Here is a 17590-nt window from a genome sequence, read left to right on the forward strand (position 1 = left end):
AGAGAAGAGGGAGAGGCCAAGAAAGAGAGCTGGGATCAGGACTCCAGGACAAGGTGGGTCTAAAGTCTTCTAGTTCAGATATGGGTTCATCCTCAGACAACCTGGGTTTATTTTCCTGGGGCTGGACAACATCCTCACAGAAAATGGGAGAGAGAAAAGAAGGGGGAGAGTAGGTGGCAGAAAAACAAATGACCAATTCCCGGACTCGCACAATTAGACATTCTTCCTCTAGTTTGAATTTATCAGAACCTGTTTCAAGCCAAATTTTGCTAAGGAACTGGGTATGGAAAAAGAAAGAACCAACTAGATCCTAAAGATGCATAGGGGAAATGTCAGAGGCTGGGGTTAGAAGGCAGAGGAGATAGGTTCCGTAAAACCAAGTTCCAGGACTTTACAGTTTGAGTCTGTTCCGAGGTAGGACCTCTGATCACTGGGCAAATCAGAGTCCTGGACTGCTCACTCAAAACCATCCTTACATTCGTTGTAATTATCTTGTTGAATAAATGAATTAAATCATTTCCATGAACTACCCCTCCCATCCCCACTATAGGTGTAAGAGGAACCTAGTTAGGTAATATCTTTCGTTGGATTCCCTTTCTACTCTTTGTCCCAAACACTTCCTCACCTGCTCATCAAAACCGATCTCCCCTTGGACTAGAGAAAGTCATCAACACCCTTTCCTCATCTGGATAAGGTTAATAATACCAGCTCCTACCTACCCCAGAGACACAAAGGAAACTGTTACACATGAAATCAATTTTACATTCTTCAAGACAGGCGGGGTTGGGGGTAAATTCCAAGAATTGCAATGATGTGCACAGCTACTTTAATTCTAAGAGGCCAGGTACGAAGATCACTCCAGAACAGCTAAGGCGCTTGTCAAGCCTGCAAATGCATTCCCCCAATTAGCCAGCCCACCCACGAGTCAAGAGAAAATCAGTTTCCCCTGCCCTGGTAAGTAGCCAAGCCAAGCCAAGCCAATTCCCCCCCCCCCCCCCCCCCCGAAAACCATCCAGCACCCGCGTCCTCCAAACCCCACGGTCCTAGAGTCCCCGCGCTGAGCTATCCAGCCTCCGCGCCCTACTCGGCTCCTCCCCATCCCGTAGTGCCAAGAGCCAGGCAGCTCCCGCCACCCTAAAGGACTACAGCCCCCGGCATGCCCCGCGCTGCTGTCGGAGTCTCCCGACCGTGCTTCTCCGCGTAGCTAGGTCACGTGACTCGGGGAAGATGGCCACGCTGACGGCGGAGGTCTTTGCAGCTCTCCAGAGCCTGCTGAAGGTAAATGAGAGGGGTGGGGACAGCGCGAGGTAGCCCTTTGTCTCCGAGACTTTGCACAGAGCAGGAATTGGGAATAAATGGACCCCGATTTGGAGCCACGACGCTGCCGCTGCCTCTCACTGTGACTCCTAGCAGGTTGTTGCGCTTTTCCGAGCTTTTTGAAAGTACGAACAAAATTAATACCACTTTGACAGGATAGTGAGGAAACAAGACAATGGACCTGAAGGCGCTGTACAAATGTTCCCTACTAATAGCTTCGGGGGCTGGCTTTCGGGGTTGGTGCGTTGGGGTGGTAATCTCTAGATCCGCGTTGCCAGTTCCCCATTTCATCCCGCAGCCCATCTGCGCTCTCCAGTTCTCTCCTCTGCGTCCGCCCCCTGAGTCAAGTGTGCCTTCTATATTCTCTTGAGTCCTGGGTTTGTTTGTTTTTGTGGTACGCGGGCCTCTCACTGTTGTGGCCTCTCCCGTTGCGGAGCACAGGCTCCGGACGCGCAGGCTCAGCGGCCATGGCTCACGGACCCAACCGCTCCGCGGCATGTGGGATCTTCCCGGACCTGGACACGAACCCGCGTCCCCTGCATCGGCAGGCGGACTCTCAACCACTGCGCCACCAGGGAAGCCCTCCTGGGTTTTTTTATTTGCTGTGACCTGTGTGAGGGCCAAAACACTCTCCTGACAATCATTTGAAAAATTGTGAGGATGGAAGGGATGTACTTCATATGACTTTGTACGAGACTGGAATTTTTTGCTTAATTTATGACTTTCCCTATAGAAGAAGCGGCGGCTTTATCGTCCTTCGTAGAACTTGTCACTAGATGACATTATGCACCTGGTTGCCTGTTGTCTGCCTTTTTCTCACAAGAACGTGAGATCCACGAGGGACCTTGTATTTTAAAAAAGACTCCAGACGGTGCTTCCCTGGTGGTGCAGTGGTTGAGAATACGCCTGCCAGTGCAGGGGACACGGATTCGAGCCCTGGTCTGGGAAGATCCCACATGCTGCGGAGCAACTGGGCCCTTGAGCCACAACTACTGAGCCTGCGCGTCCGGAGCCTGTACTCCGCAACAAGAGAGGCCGCGACAGTGAGAGGCCCGCGCACCGCAATGAAGAGTGGCACCCGCTCGCCACAACTAGAGAAAGCCCTCGCACAGAAACGAAGACCCAACACAACCAAAAATAAATAAATAAATTAATTTTTAAAAAAACTCCAGACGAAGAGGGTTGAGTTGATTACACTCAGCAGTTCATGGCAGAGCATCATCATTGGTCCACATAATGGTCCTTCTTTTGTTTTAACCGCCTTCCCAGTGTTCACTTGTATTCTCCAATCTCTACGGGCATCTACTCTGTTATTCACAAATGTATGCATAACAAGCGTATCCTCCACACCTGGCATACAGCATGTGCTCAATAAATAGCTGTTCTATGAATTAATAAATGTAAAGCTGGGACTGGAAACCTAGAGCTCTCAACTCCCAACCCAGTGCCTTTTCACCCTTCCTGTGGCTGCTCTACCCCCAACCCCCACCCCAATCCCTATTCGTTCTATGGGCTTTTTTTCTTTAATACACTTATAAAAATCATTATTAATGTGTAACACACATACAAAAGAAGTGCACAGATTATAAGTGCACCGTTTAATGATTTATTACCACCACCACAGTCAAACAATGAAATGTTACCATTACGGCAGAAGTCTCTGTTGTCCCTTTGTTATTTCCCTCACTCTGCTCCCCAACAGTAACCACTATCTTTACTTCTAATATGTCAATTTAATATTGCTCACATTTGAACTTCACATAAATGGAATAATAGGGCATATTTTGTGTGTGTGTCTGGCTTCTTTTGTTTGCTATTATGTAGCAGTAGTTCATTCATTTGCACTCCTATTGTCCTATGTACTTTCTTTTTAAAAAAATTACATAAACTTTTAATTTTGAGATACAGGTTTACAGGCAGTTGCAAGAAACAATACAGAAAGATCCCATTTATCCATTACTCAGTTTTCCCCAATGGTAACATCTTGCAAAACTATAGTATGATATCACAACCAGGATATTGACATTGATAGTCAAGATTCACAACATTTTCCATCACCACAGTGTTCTTCATGTTGCCCTTTTATAGCCACACCCCCTTCCCTCTGCCCTCACGCCTTTTGTAACCTCTGGTATTCACCAATTTGTTCTTCATTTCTGTAATTTTGTCATTTCAAGAATGTTATATAAGTGAGGGACTTCCCCAGTGGTGCAGTGGTTAAGAATCCGCCTGCCAATGCAGGGGGCACGGGTTCAGTCCCTGTTCTGGGAAGATTCCACATGCTGCAGAGCACCTCAGCCCGTGCACCACAACTACTGAGCCTGTGCTCTAGAGCCCGCGAGCCACAACTCCTGAGCTCACGTACCACAACTACTGAAACCCGTGCACCTAGAGCCCGTGCTCCACAACAAGAGAAGCCACCGCAGTGAGAATCCCGTGCACCACAAGGAAGAGTAGACCCCGCTCCTTGCAACTAAAAGTCCACGCACAGCAACGAAGACCCAACACAGCCGAAAACAAAAATAAATACTATAAAATAAAATCAGTTGTTTCTATACACAAACAATGAAACAGTCCAAAAAAAAAGTTATATAAGTGAAATCATATAATATGTAAACTTTTGGGACTGGCTTTTTTCATTGAGCCCAATTTTCTGGAGCCATGTTATGTGTTTTAATAGTTCTTTCCTTTTTATTGCTAAGTGGTATTCTATGGTATGACATCTACATTGTTTCCAGTTTTTTGCTATTACAAGTAAACCTGCTATAAACATTTGTAGACAGATTTCTGTATGAACATAAGTCTTTATTTCTCTGAAATGAATGCCCAGGAGAACAGTTCTGGATCATTTGGTAGTTACATGTTTAGGGTTTTGTTGTTGTTTTTATGAAGCTGCCAAGCTGTTTTCCAGAGCGGCTGTACTACTTCACATTCCCAACAGCAATGCACGAATGGTCCAGTTTCTCCCCATCCTCGCCAGCATTTATTGGCATCACTATATTTTATTTGAGCTATTCTGATAGGTGTGTATTTATATCTCATTGTGGTTTTAATTCAGAGTTCCCTAATGGTTAATGATGTTGGACATCTTTTCGCGTGCTTGTTTACCATCTGTGTATCTTCTTCAGCAGAATATTGCTTTATGTCTTTTGCTCATATTCTAATTTCATTGTTTGCTTTTTTACTTTTGCATTTCTTTATATATTCTAGATAATGGTCGTTTGTCAGATATGTGGTTTGCACATAGTCTTTCCTAGTATTTAACTGTCTTTTCATCCTCTTCACAAAGGTGTATTAATTTGCTAGGTCTGCTGTAACAAAGTACTACAGACTTGGTGGCTGACACAACAGAAATGTATTGTGTCCCAGTTCTGGAGGTGAGAAGTCTGAGATCAAGGTGTCAGCCAAGTTGGTTCCTAATGAGGGCTTTGAGGGACAAATTGTTCTGTGCCTCTCTCCTAACTTCTGGTGGTTTCTGGTGATATTTAGTGTATCTTGGCTTGTAGATCTCTGCATTGATCTTCATATGAAGTTCTCCCTGTTTGCATTTTTGTGTCTAAACTATCCCTTTTAATTAGGACATAGGTCATATTGGATTAGGGTCCACCCTATGACCTCATCTTTATATTTTTTGTCATATATTTTTATATGACTGTATTTATAGTCATATAAATATGACTATATCTGCAATAATCCTATTTCTAAATGAGATCACATTTTCAGATAGTGGGGGTTATGACTTCAATATATGACTTTTAGGGGGGACACAGTTCAACCCATAACAGGAGCTTTAGCAGAGCAAAAAATGTTTTAATTTTGATGAAATACAGTTTTTCAAAAATTTTTCCTTTTATGAATTGTGATTTTTTAATGAATTACGCTTTTGGTGTAAAGTTTAAGAACTCTTTGTGAAGCCATAGCTCTCCAAATTTTCCCCTCCTTTTATCTAAAAGTTTTATAGTTTACATTTGTATAACATTTTAAAAAATATTTATTTATTTTCTTTTTGGCTGCGTTGGGTCTTCGTTGCTGCGCGCAGGCTTTCTCTAGTTGCGGCGAGTGGGGGCTGCTCTTCTTTGCGGTGCGTGGGCTTCTCATTGCGGTGGCTTCTCTTGTTACGGAGCATGGGCTCTAGGCACGCGGGCTTCAGTAGTTGTGGCTTGCGGGCTCTAGAGCGCAGGCTCAGTAGTTGTGGTGCACAGGCTTGGTTGCTCTGCGGCATGTGGGATCTTCCCAGACCAGGGCTCTAACCTGTGTCCCCTGCATTGGCAGGCGGATTCTTAACCACTGCGCCACCAGGGAAGTCCCTACATTTATATAACATTTAAGTCCATGATTGATTTTGCATTAATTTTGTATAAGGTGTGTGGAAAAGTTTGAGAATTTTTTTTTTTTGGCCTGTGAATGTCCCCTTGTTCCAATATCATTTGTTGAAAAGGGCTTTCTTTCCTCCATTGAATTGCTTTTGCAACTTTGTCAAGAATCAATTGGGCATATTTACTGGGTCTACTTCAGGGTTCTTTAGTTTGTTCCATTGATCTATTTGTTTATCCCTCTGAGAATACCATACAGTCTTGATTATCGTAGCTGTATAATGTCTTGAAATCAGATAGATGGATTCCTCCTACTTCATTCTTTATCAGAATTGTTTTAGCTATTCTAGTTTCTTTGCCTTCCTGTATAAATTTTAGAATGATCTTGGATATATCTTAAAAAAAAAAACTTGCTGAGATTTTCATAGGAATTGGGTTAAATCTGTACATCATTTAGGAGCAAATTGATGTCTTAATGTGTTGGATCATCCAATCCATGATCATGATGTGTCTCCCCATTGATTTAGATCCTTGATTTCTTTTATCTGTATTGTATAATTTTCAGTATACAAGTCCTGTACGTTTTGTTAGATTTATACCTATTTCTCTTTTTTTTGAGCAATTGCAAATGATATTGTACTTTTAATTCCAGTGTCCACATGTTCATTGCTAGTGTGTAGAAATACATCTGATTTTAGTAGGTGTATCTTGGATCTGCAAACTGCTGAACTCACTTATTCTAATAATTTTTTTGTACATTTCTTGGGACTTTCTCATAGACAGTCATGTCCCTGCAAATAGGGACAGTTTTATTTCTTCCTTTCTGATCTGCAGACCTTTTATTTCTTTCTCTTGCCTTATTTCAGTGGCTAGAATTTTCAGCACAATGTGGAATAACAGTGGTGAGAGCCCACATCCTTGCCTTGTTCCCAACTTTAGTCTTTCATCATTAAGTATGTTTTCTCTAGGTTTTTTGGTAGATGCTCTATGTCAAGTTATGGAAGTTCCCCTCTATTCCTAATTTTATGAGAGTTTTCATCAAGAATGGATGTTGAATTTTGTCAACTGCTCTTTCTGCATTGATTGATATCCAATGATTTTCTCCTTGAGCCTGGTAATATGGTGGATCACATAGATTTTCAAATACTGAACTGGCCTAGCATCCCTGGAATAAATTCCACCTAGTTATAGTGAATAATCCTTTTTATATATTGCTGAATTATGTTTGTTAGTATGTTGTTAAGGATCTTTGCCTCTATTTTTATGAGGGACATTGGTCTGTGGTTGTTTTTTTGTTTTGTTTTATACAGTCTTTGTCTGATTTTGGTATCAGGGTAATCCTAGCTTTGTGAAATGAATTGGGAAGTGTTTCCTCCTTTTCTGTTTTCTAGAAGAGATTGTGTAGAATTCTTTAAATGTGTGTTAGAATTCTCCGGTGAAACCATCTGGGTCTGGTGATTTCTTTTCTGGGGGTTTTAAAATTACAAATTCAATTTCCTTAACAGTTATAGCACTACCCACGTTTTCAATTTTATATTGGGAGAGTTATGGTAGTTTGTGTTTTTCGAGAAATTGATCCACTTCATTTAAACTGTCACATTTGTGTGTATAGAGTTGCTTGTAGTTATTCTCTTATTTTCTTTTTGAAATCTGCAGGGTCTGTAGTGATATGCCCTGCTTCATTCCTGATATTGGTAATTTGTGTCTCCTTTCTTTTTAATTTTGTCAGTCTTGCTAAAAGTTTGTTAATTTTATTGATATTTTCGAAGAACTAGTTCTTTGTTCCATTGATTTCTCCCTTTTTATGTTTTCAGTTTCTTTGGTGTCTGCCCTTTGTTGTTTCCTTCCTTATTCCTTTGGGTTTATTATGCTCTTGTTTTTCTAGGTTCTTGAGATGAGGACTTAGATTAATTTGAGACTTTTCCTCTTTTCTAATATATGCATTTAATGCTGTAAATTTCCCTCTCAGCACCATCTTGGCCGTATTCCCAAATTTTGGTGTTGTTTTTCATTTTCATTCATTCAGTGTAATTTTTTTAACTTTCCTTTTAATCTGTGGATTATTTAGAAGTGTGTTGTTTAAGTTTCCAAATGTTTGGACATGTTCTTGTTATCTTACTGATTTCTAATGTGATTCCATTGTGATCACTGAGAACACACTCTGTATGATTTAGTTCTTTTAAGTTTGTTAAGGTTTGTTTTTTGGCTCAGAATATCCTCTATCTGGTATGTGTTCAGTGAGCTTTTGAAAAGAGTGTGTATTCTCTTGTTATTGGGTAGTGTTCCATAAATGTCAATTAGATTGATTGATGGCCTTGTGGAGTTCTTCTGTGTCCTTGTTGAATCCTGTCTAGTTGTTCTATCAATTGTTGAAAGGGGTGTTGAAGACTCCAACTGTATTTATAGATTTGTCGATTTCTCCTTTCAGTTCTGTTTGTTTTTGCTTCACATATTTTGCAGCTCTCTTGCTGAGGGCATGCACATTCAGGATGTCTTCTGGTGGACAGAACCTTTTACCTTTACCTAATGTCCCTCTCTGTCTATGGTAATTTTCTCTGCTGTGAAGTCTGCTTTATCTGATATTAAAGTAGCCACCCTTGCTTTCCTGATTAATGTTTGCATGATCTATCTTTTTCCATTCTTTTCCTTTTAATCTGTCTCTCATTATGTTTGAAGGGAGTTTCTTGTAGATAGCATTTAACTGAGTCATATTTTTTAATCCACTCAGCCAATTTCTCTTTTAATTGGTATATTTAGACCACTTACAGCCAATGTAATTATTGAAATATTAGAACTTAAGTTTGCCATTTTATTTTTTGTTTTCTATTTGTTCTTTTATTTATTTTTTGTTCTTTTACTGCCTTCCTGTGGGTTATTTGATCAATTGAACATTTTTTGGAACTCCATTTTGATTTACCTGTAGTGTTTTAAAATTCATTTCTCTTTATAACTCTTATAGTGGTTGTTCAACTTATTACATTTATTTACTATAACATCACAATCTCAGTGACATATCAGTGTCATCATTTTACCAGTTAGAGTGAAGTCATCCCTTTATAGTCCTACCCTTATTTATAATATAATTGTCTTAAATATTTCCTCATATATATATACATTTACAGCCACATCGGACAGTGGCTTTTCTTTTTGTTCATATATCCCAGACTTCGAGCTGAAGAAGAGGGCCACCCAGAACGCCAGTGGGTGAAAACAAACTCCAACAAATACTTGCTCTCTCTAGCCAAAGACCAAGAAAGGGGCGGCTTAGGAAGACAAAAGACTTTTAGACAATAACTGCTCTACTCCACCAAAACACCACTGAAAAAAGTGTGTCCCCGCTCCACTGTACGTCAACAAAGTCTGAGAGCGAACACCCCCATCAGGGCGGTGCCAGAGGAGGCCAAGTAGGGAGCTGGACCTCCATCCCCACGAGCTGGTAACAAGTTCCACCACCCCACAGTATTAGTGGAAACTACTGGAGCCAGAACTTCCACCCCTGCCCAGTAGCTACAAGGAACCCCTACTTTTGGGTGTGAGCAGGAACCAAGTAGGGGAGCTGGACTTCTGTCTCCATTTGGTAGTAATGAAGCAACAACCCCCAGCCCTACCGTGCTCGTCCTGCCGCCTGAGCAGTGTCAGAGAAAGCCAGCTAAAATAGAAGATTTAAATACGTTCCAGAGGCTCAGAACGTAATATGGCCATGTCATTCCTTTGTCATGAGGTCCGTAGCAGGTCTGTCTTCTCTTCTCCCCTTTCAGAGTCGTCTTACATTTGTTTTGTATAAAGTGCCCAGGGAATGTAGTTGTGTTTAGCAGGAAAAATAGGGAAAAGTACATCTGTGTCATCTTCACAGAACTGGAAGTGTCCTATGCACCTCTTAGGTGTCACACCATGACGGAGACAGTATTACGTTCTAAAAAAAATGTATTTTCAGAGTCTGAGCTTGTTGCTTGTTTTGTTTTTTTCCAGGCCTCCTCGAAAGATGTTGTCAGACAGCTGTGCCAAGAGAGCTTTTCCAGTTCAGCCCTTGGCTCGAAAAAGCTCTTGGATGTTACGTGTTCCAGCTTGTCTGTGACCCAGGAGGAGGCAGAACAAGTAAGTGGGGTCAGAAACGACCTCTGGCCGCTGGCTTCGCGGCTCATTAGTCTCTTCCTTGACTTCCCAGTTGTTGCTGCGTCCAAGGGAATTTTTCCCCTGAAGTGTCTGTTGACCTTATAGCAAACTTAAAATAGATGCGTTTTTCTTTTTTAATGTTAGTGAACTTAAAAGCCATTGTCTTTGAACCTTCACTTCCTTGTGATAAGTGAGGCGTGGATGGGAAAAGTATACCCAGAGTCGGAGCTCCTGACCATTTCCTTTTCAGACTTTCACCTAGACAGTATGGACAAAAGCCAACCTTGCTATGATTTTCTTTCCCAACTTGTAACTTAATAGTGCTGATGAATTGTTGGCTGGATAGCTTAGGCAGACTTTTCAGGGATGGTTGGGCAGAAACTCTGAGGCCTGAGTATGATTAGGGAGGATGTACTGCTGGACCTCACCTGATCTCAGGTGGCCAAGAGGACAAGGATGGTTATGTAGCACTCACAGCCTTATCTTTCCATGGCAACTGTGTTTCCAAAACAGTAATTCATCCAAGCAGACCTATGTTGTTGTTGTTATTTTTTAATCTGGAGCTTGGCTCATTGAAGTGAGAGGCAGCAGCAAGGTTATGAAAGTGAGTTGGAGTCTTAGTTTGGGTTCCTCAAAAGTAGACCGCGAGGCAACGACCTGGCTGCTAGTAGTTACTTGGGAGGTGATTCCAGAAAGCACAAAGGAGGGAGTGAGGAAAATCAGGCCGGGAAGAGAGACAAGCCAGGAGAAGGATATGTTAGGGAGCGGTCAGTGCTGCGGGGTCTGCAGTTGGGATCCTGTAAGAAACCACGTGGGTAAATGCCCCAGCACTGTCACCCTGGAAGGCAGGGAGGGTGGGGCACTTATCCACTCACTCCCACCCCTCACCAGTAGAGGCTTACTGTCCCCTCGCCTCTGGGTTGTGCTTTTCTGAGCTGAGCAACCTCCCGTGGCATCTGGGAAAGTCCTAAAGCGGAGAAAGTTACCTCCAGAGAGTCCTGTTCTGTTCCGCTGAGCAGCAGATTCACTTGGAAGGACACAGGGTAGAATCCAGCGTCCTAGCGGGGCAGCGCCAGGCATTCCTTCCACAGGGAGGTCCGCGCAGCCGGCCTGGAGCTGTTTGTTTGCCTGCCTCACCCCACCAGGTGACAGCCTAGGGGTGAGGACGTGACAGTCCAGCCAGCCTGGATGAGAAGCCCCAACTCCCCAGGAGCCAGGACCTCTGGCAGCAATTCAGTAAGCACGGCTTTGGGTGCTGGCACAGACGGCGCAGCCACACTCAGGGAAGCCCAAGCCGCGGGCCCCGGTGTTTCTGCAGCCCTCGTGGTCCAGAGGCAGGGGACTGGTGCAGCGTTGTCTAGTAACACCTCTGACTTTCTGCTTCTCTCACATTAAGAGGGGAACAGGCTAGAAAGTTAGCTTAAGGTCAGAGTCCGTGCACAAGGAAGGGGATTTATTAACCCTTTGCCCACAAGCAGAGACTTTCTGGCAGGTTAACAGCATCCTCGGTCAGGCAGCTACATGTCTTCTAAGCAACAGGTGAGCTTGGAGGTGGGCCGAGGCACGTAAGCATCAGCGTCTGCACCAGGGGCCTCCGGACTCCTGGGATTCAGCTTGAATGACGGTGGCGGTTTGTGGCAGGCCCTCTTCCCAGCAGGGGAGATAGAGCCCTGTCCCCTGTCCCCCTGCCCCTCACCACCCAGGGCTCCCCGTCTGTCCTGCAGCTGCTCCAGGCTCTGCACCGCCTCACCAGGCTAGTGGTGTTCCGTGACCTGTCCTCCGCCGAGGCGATTCTGGCACTCTTTCCTGAAAATTTCCACCAAAACCTCAAAAACCTGCTGACAAAAATCATCCTAGAACACGTGTAAGTGCTTATTTCTTGGGAGTTTCTTGTAATGCTTGTATTTTTTATTCCTGTTCTGGAAAAAATATGCTTATTCTTGAAAAGCAAGCACAGGTAAGCAAAAAGAAGGAAACCGTAATCCCACCACCCAGAGGGTTAGTAGTGTTAATTGCTTAACAGGAAACCTTTTGAGACTGGTTTATTTTTTCCATTTACACATAGAGGGTTGGTTTTGCTTTTGTTTTTAACACAATGGGATCATGCCGTTTTATAACTTGCTTGTTTTCATTTAATAGAATTAACATTAATGATATTTCAGGTCGATAAATATTTACCTTCAGTATCATTCTTATTGGGTAAATATATTCCATTACATGAAGAAATTATGTGTAATTTAGTTAATAAATTTCTTAGGGTTGGACATTTAGGCTATTGGCAGTTTTCACTGCAGTGAACAGTTTATTGTGGAACCTTTGCCCACATTGTGCTTCCTTATTTCCTCACTGGTAAATGGTGGTATTGAGGCTTTGGCTTTTTCTTATCAAGTCTGCCATCGGAAAGATTGCACCAGCTACTCCTCCACCAGGAGGACGTTGATGTGCCACTCTCCCGACACCATCACCAGCACTGAGGGTGTTTTGTTTTGTTTTTTTACTTTTTATTCCCAGTTTCACAAATGGCAAATGGTACCTCATTTCAGTTTATACATCTTTGGTACTAGTGATGTCAAATATCTTTTTCATGTTATTGGTCACTTTTATTCTTTTGTGAATTTTCTGTACATTTTCTAGCTGGGCAAATCCTTTTAGATACATACAATTTAAGCAGAACTGATTAACTACTGGTGAGCAGCAGGCTTGAAGAGACCTCTCTGATAATAATAACTGATAATGCTTACTTCCCAGGGGTTTTGTTGTTTATGTAGAAACTTTCTCTTGCGTGACCACAGTTTACTATGACTCTGCTCGGCATCTCACTATGGCGTGATTTGTGTAGCATCAGACACGTCTGTTAGATGTGTTTTGCGTAAGATGCCATACTTTGCATAGTAGATGCTCAGTAAAAAGAGGATAAGTTGACCTTTTCTGCTTTGTCTCTGAGAACAATAGCACAGTTACAGTGCATTTAGCCTTTTCCTGCTTTTCCTAAGCCATGAAAACTAGCAGCATCTATGGCCTTAACATCACTCAGTTTTGTAAAACAAGCAAACAAAAAACTGCTCCTTGGAGGGAGGCATTTCTGTGGTCCTCTCCTGTCAGGAGGTGATTATAGGTTTTAAGATCACAGAGGAGCAGAGGCCCAGGCCCATGGGCCTCGTTATCAGAAGACTCAATTCGCATCCCTTTTCCATTATATTTTTCTTATCTTTCCCTCTTAAACAGATCTACTTGGAGAGCTGAAGCCCAAACAAATCAGAGTGAGTACCAAGAAACCTGCCTCTTCCTCCTTCCCCCTCCTCCCCAGCCCCAGCCCTAAATCTACCAGAGTTTTTAACTAAAGTCAACGTGAATTAACCTAATCCCAAACCAAATAGTGTTTGTTATGTATTTCTTTTTAATTCCACTTCTTAATTTCTTTTCTGGTTATAAACCTAGTATAATAGAGGCATGTTGTTAAAAAACAAACAAATATCCTAAGCAGAAAGTGAAGTACTTAAAATAACTATATTTCCATTGGAAAACAAATTAACCGTAATTGAAATTAGTGTGAAAGATGGAATAAAAGTGGGTGTTTGATAAACAGTCACTAAACTCGCTCTGAGCCGGTCACAGTGCCGCAGACTCTACCTGCATTAACTCATTTAGTCCTCCCAGCAGCCGTGTGAGCTAGGCTGAGATCATCCCCGTTTTACAGGTGAGCAAACAGAGGCTGAGAGGTTAGACAGGTGGTAGAACACACATTCAAGCCAAGTCTGTGTGTCTCTCAAACAAAAGCTCTCTCCGCTATTCTCAAAGCTACACGTTGCCTAAGACTCCAGCCACAGCCTCCTCTTCTCCACCTGCGTCATTCCTCATTCTGTCTGGACATCTGGAGGGTTGGATGTTCAGGCAGAAGCCTGGAGGTGCTGACCACCACGAATCTGCACTAAGTGCAGGGGCCACGATCAGTGGTGAGGAAGGCCCAGGGCTTGCTGTGGGGTCTTGGGCCCTGTCTGTCTGTCTCCCTCAGAGGCTTGCTGTGTGGATCACACGCATACCCACGTGCAGCCCTTGGAGCTGCCTGTCGTCAGCTTAATAACGCAGGTGGCGTGAGCACTGAGCCGAACTGTCCCCACACAGTCTCTCTGCCGCGCCTGGTCGACCTGGACTGGAGGGTGGACATCAAAACCTCCTCAGACAGCATCAGCCGCATGGCCGTCCCTACCTGCCTGCTCCAGATGAAGGTACATCCACTGTCATGCTCACTAGAAGGAAAGGAGGGGCGGCAGGGACTCGGCGCCCCTGCGGGCCAGCAAAAATGCCAGACTCCAAGTTTTAGGAGCTCCAACCCCATAAATAAAAAAAATTTAGCACCCCCAAATGCAGTGTTTATTTAGAAAGTATATGTGTATTAACGTACTACAGTCATAATAAAACATATACCGAAACTAGAAATTTTAAAACAAGACAAACACAGAATATAAATTTACAAAATAATTTGCTGACACCTAAAGGTTGTCTTAGACACTTACAGGAAGGTTTGGCTTTAACAATAGAAGCACGCACTCAGATTTCCAGTTGCCTTCTTGAGAATTGTGGTATACTTTTCCAAATTCCTGTCCAATCTTAGGCTGTTGCCATTTGTACTGTGCTGAACAAGGGCTCCTATTAGCAGTTGGAGAAGTATCAGTTCTTCATCTTATTGTTCACATTCTTCATTGGTGTTATCTTCACAGTTATTTTCAGGAGTCTTTTTAAGCCACATACCCATTTTTAGGGTTTGTTTAGTTAAAACTAGGTAGCATAATGCTGTATTTACTTAACCACCAGACACCCAGAAACTCAACAGCTGTAAGAAAATGAAAGAGCAAGGGTGCCTCTAACAACTAAGTTTTTAACTATTACTAAGGCTTACTTTAAAAAAAAAAAAAAAGATACAAATACATATAACTAGAGGCTGTAATATTTTTCCTACATCCCGGAGGATTCTTACATACTCCTAGAGCCCATGGCCTAAAGTACCAGCATGAACCCAGGATGTTTCCTCACTCGAGTGCCCAGAGAGAGTTGGGGGCGGGAGGGTGAGTGAGCCTGGCTTCTCCGACCCCTGCCCGGAGCTCCTGAGACAGCTCCCTCCCTGTCCCCAGTTGCTGAGTGACTCCAGGGCTGCAACTCTCTGTGACTCTGAGCAAAGAGCCTCTCTTCCGAGCTTCGCCAGGTCGAAGAGAGGCAGCTCTGACTTTGGGGCAGTGTTCTCTTTTCAGATCCAGGAAGATCCCAGTCTGTGTGGGGAGCAGCCCTCCGTGTCAGCTGTCACTGTGGAGCTGAGTAAGGAGACCCTGGACACGATGTTAGACGGGCTGGGCCGTATCCGGGACCAGCTCTCTGCTGTGGCCAGCAAGTGACGCGGCCAGCCGGCCCCCAGCACACGCCATCCTCGCAGCAGGCAGCGGTGGGGACATGGGGGCTGCTATCCAGAAGGCGCGGTTGGACCAGGCAGAAGCAGCCAGGCCCCCGCGCTGCTTTTTCCTCTTTCCAAAGATGGAGCAGAAGCTGCTGATCTCGCGAGGCTCCTGTGTGGGACTTAATGACCCCGTGGCAGCAAGAGGGAGAGTTTGCTTGGTCAGCCGCCTCCGTCTGGCTGATTGGAAAATTCAGGCCCAAATTGTGGTGCTCGTCTTAATAAGTTCCTTTTGCTCTGATGAGCTCATTTCCAGCTCTGGAATGCACGCAGGGAGTCAGGTGGGTGACACTAGCAGTTCTGCTTCTCTGTCAGAGAAGCCAGGCGGATCCCACAGGGCAGGGCCCCCTCTGCGTGCCTGCCTGCCCTGAGCCCAGAGCCTGCCCGAGCTCCCTCAGCCCTGCTGGACCACCTGGCAGCGAAGGAAGTCTGAAATGGGAACTCATTTCCTTCTCATTGGAGCCAGAGGCCCCTTCCTTGATGTAATGCAGCCACTCAGGGTGAAGAAGTAGGAGTGATTGGAAATAAATAACAGTTCTAAAAACTTCATGATTCCGGTCACGCTTCTGTAGCTTCTGTCCTTAGCCCGAGTCGTTTCCTTAGGCCCGTGCTGCCTCTCGTTTGTAAAGGCGACCCCAGCTTCCTCGTTCATAGCTCAGCTCATCAGCACGGGATGACCTGAAACCAGGCCTGTGAACCGGCCCACCTTCCATGTATCCGTCCGTCACATAGAGCAAAAGCAAGCACTGCTGACATCAGCAGGTGCTTGTCGCGAGAGCTGTGATGAAAGCGCTCTTCGAGGAGTTTAACCAGACGGAACCGTCTGTCACGGGCCTGACAAGTCCCGGGGGCTCAGTGTAAGGTGTTCCCCCTTCCTCCTCCAGATCACCCAGTGGCAAGAGCCTGCCTGCTCTGGGCGCATTGTTTGGCGGCTTCTCAGGTGGGGTGTGTGGACGGGGTGGGAGGGTGGGTGGAGGAGGCAGGACTTCGGGCTAAGAGGATGCTCTTGAGCTCAGTTCCCGCCCACCCCAAGGTTTGTTTTGTTTTGTTTTGTTTTAATTAAATGGGAATAATAATCATACCTACTCTACAGCGCTCTTGTGAAGACTAAGTGATATAATGTACCTAAAAGCACTGCGCACTGTTACGGCAAATAGGAAGGACTGGATGATGCTGGCTTCGGTTACTAATGGGAAGCAAAGTAGAAAGCTCTCTGCATTCATTGCTTCATCTACTGTAAAGGGGTTGGAGCGACTGTGAATGTTATTATCCTCCCTTTATCAACGAGGGAGTCAGCTCATTGAGGTGAAGTCCCTGCTAGTAAATGACCTCATCAGGACTTGGGCCCAGATTTCTCTACCACACAGGACTCTGCAAGGGACTTGGCATTCTGTGATTTTAGCTCCATTTGGAAAATACTGGAACTGAAGTAGAGATGAGAAATCTTACTTCTCCCCGCCATCCCCCCAGTGAAACGCTAGAGAAGTCAAGAAAAAACCCCAGGCTCCTCTCCGTCTGCCGTCTGCCGTCTCCTGGAAGCTGAGCTACCTACTGTCTAAACGGCAGTTCTTTACCTGTTTGGAGCCATAACCACTGAGAATCTGATGGAAGCCGTGGATCCCTTCTGTAGGCAATGAACACTCGAGTTTTCACATTCAAGGACAAGCATTCATGGACCCTGAGACCTGCCCACTATCTCCAGGTCAAGGGCCCCTGGTCTCACCCTCAGGTGGAGTTTAGCTTTGTCATGAATTCATCCCCCTCTCTTTTCCTTCCACTCTCTGTGACGCACAGATGGAGATCTCCAAAAGCCCATTCGCTGGGCTTCCCATGGCATTCCATAAGAAACTGACTAGAAGCAGGAAGCCTGGCATAGGTGTCTGGACGGTTGAACATTCCTTTAGCCAGATCCACGTGAACAGAATCATCTGGTTGCATGACACATAGAGGGCATTCAAGAAATAACACGGATAGATGTTCACTGCCCTTCACCTCACGCGCTCGTTTAGGTGGGTAGTTCTCCTACTATTGGCAAGGGTGGATGGTTTGTAGAGACCATGTTAATGGGTTGGCTTGACCCTATCTCAGAAAAAACCTCCTAGCTTCTACCTCAAATGAAGTTCCTTCATTCAGTGCTTGTCTGGTTTCCCAGTAGTACTTCGTGTAATGAGCAGCTGCCTGCAAACGTCTTTCCTTAGCGTGAGGCAAGGTTTGGGTGTCCAAACCCCATTCACAGAAGGGTGATGATAGGTCTCAGTGGTGGCTGTCCAGCACTGTCCACCCACCCAGGCACAGGGGTGAGTGGATGGCTCAATCCTGACCGATGTCCGTGTCCCACAGAGATTGTCCCGTGATTGTACCTGACTCAAACTGGGCCAAACTGATCTTTCCCTATGAGTGTTCT

General features: G+C 44.6%; 1 protein-coding gene across 3 annotated transcripts; it reads left to right on the forward strand.

Annotated features, from left to right (window-relative positions):
* The first annotated feature begins 1179 nt into the window (after positions 1-1179).
* COMMD9 (COMM domain containing 9) lies at positions 1180-15730 on the forward strand. 3 transcript variants are annotated; one of them, XM_033410801.2, is made up of 6 exons: positions 1180-1278; positions 9600-9725; positions 11447-11607; positions 12969-13003; positions 13866-13969; positions 14990-15730. In XM_033410801.2, the coding sequence occupies exons 1-6, from the start codon at positions 1228-1230 to the stop codon at positions 15128-15130; spliced, it is 618 nt and encodes a 205-aa protein (XP_033266692.1). In that variant the 5' UTR covers positions 1180-1227; the 3' UTR covers positions 15131-15730. The 3 variants fall into 3 exon arrangements, with proteins under 3 accessions (XP_033266692.1, XP_004264062.1, XP_033266701.1); XM_004264014.4 differs by having other exon boundaries at positions 11468-11607; XM_033410810.2 differs by having other exon boundaries at positions 1228-1278; positions 14976-15730.
* The last annotated feature ends 1860 nt before the right edge of the window (positions 15731-17590 follow it).

This window comes from Orcinus orca, chromosome 8 (genome assembly GCF_937001465.1).
Source record: "Orcinus orca chromosome 8, mOrcOrc1.1, whole genome shotgun sequence".
Classification (NCBI taxonomy): Eukaryota; Metazoa; Chordata; class Mammalia; order Artiodactyla; family Delphinidae; genus Orcinus; species Orcinus orca.

Coding starts and splice junctions, on each gene's coding strand:
- COMMD9 (XM_033410801.2), top strand. CDS start 1,228: ATGGCCACGCTGACGGCGGAGGTCTTTGCAGCTCTCCAGAGCCTGCTG. Junction 13,004..13,865: donor TGAAGCCCAAACAAATCAGA/GTGAGTACCAAG, acceptor GTCCCCACACAG/TCTCTCTGCCGCGCCTGGTC. Junction 13,970..14,989: donor CCTGCCTGCTCCAGATGAAG/GTACATCCACTG, acceptor TTCTCTTTTCAG/ATCCAGGAAGATCCCAGTCT.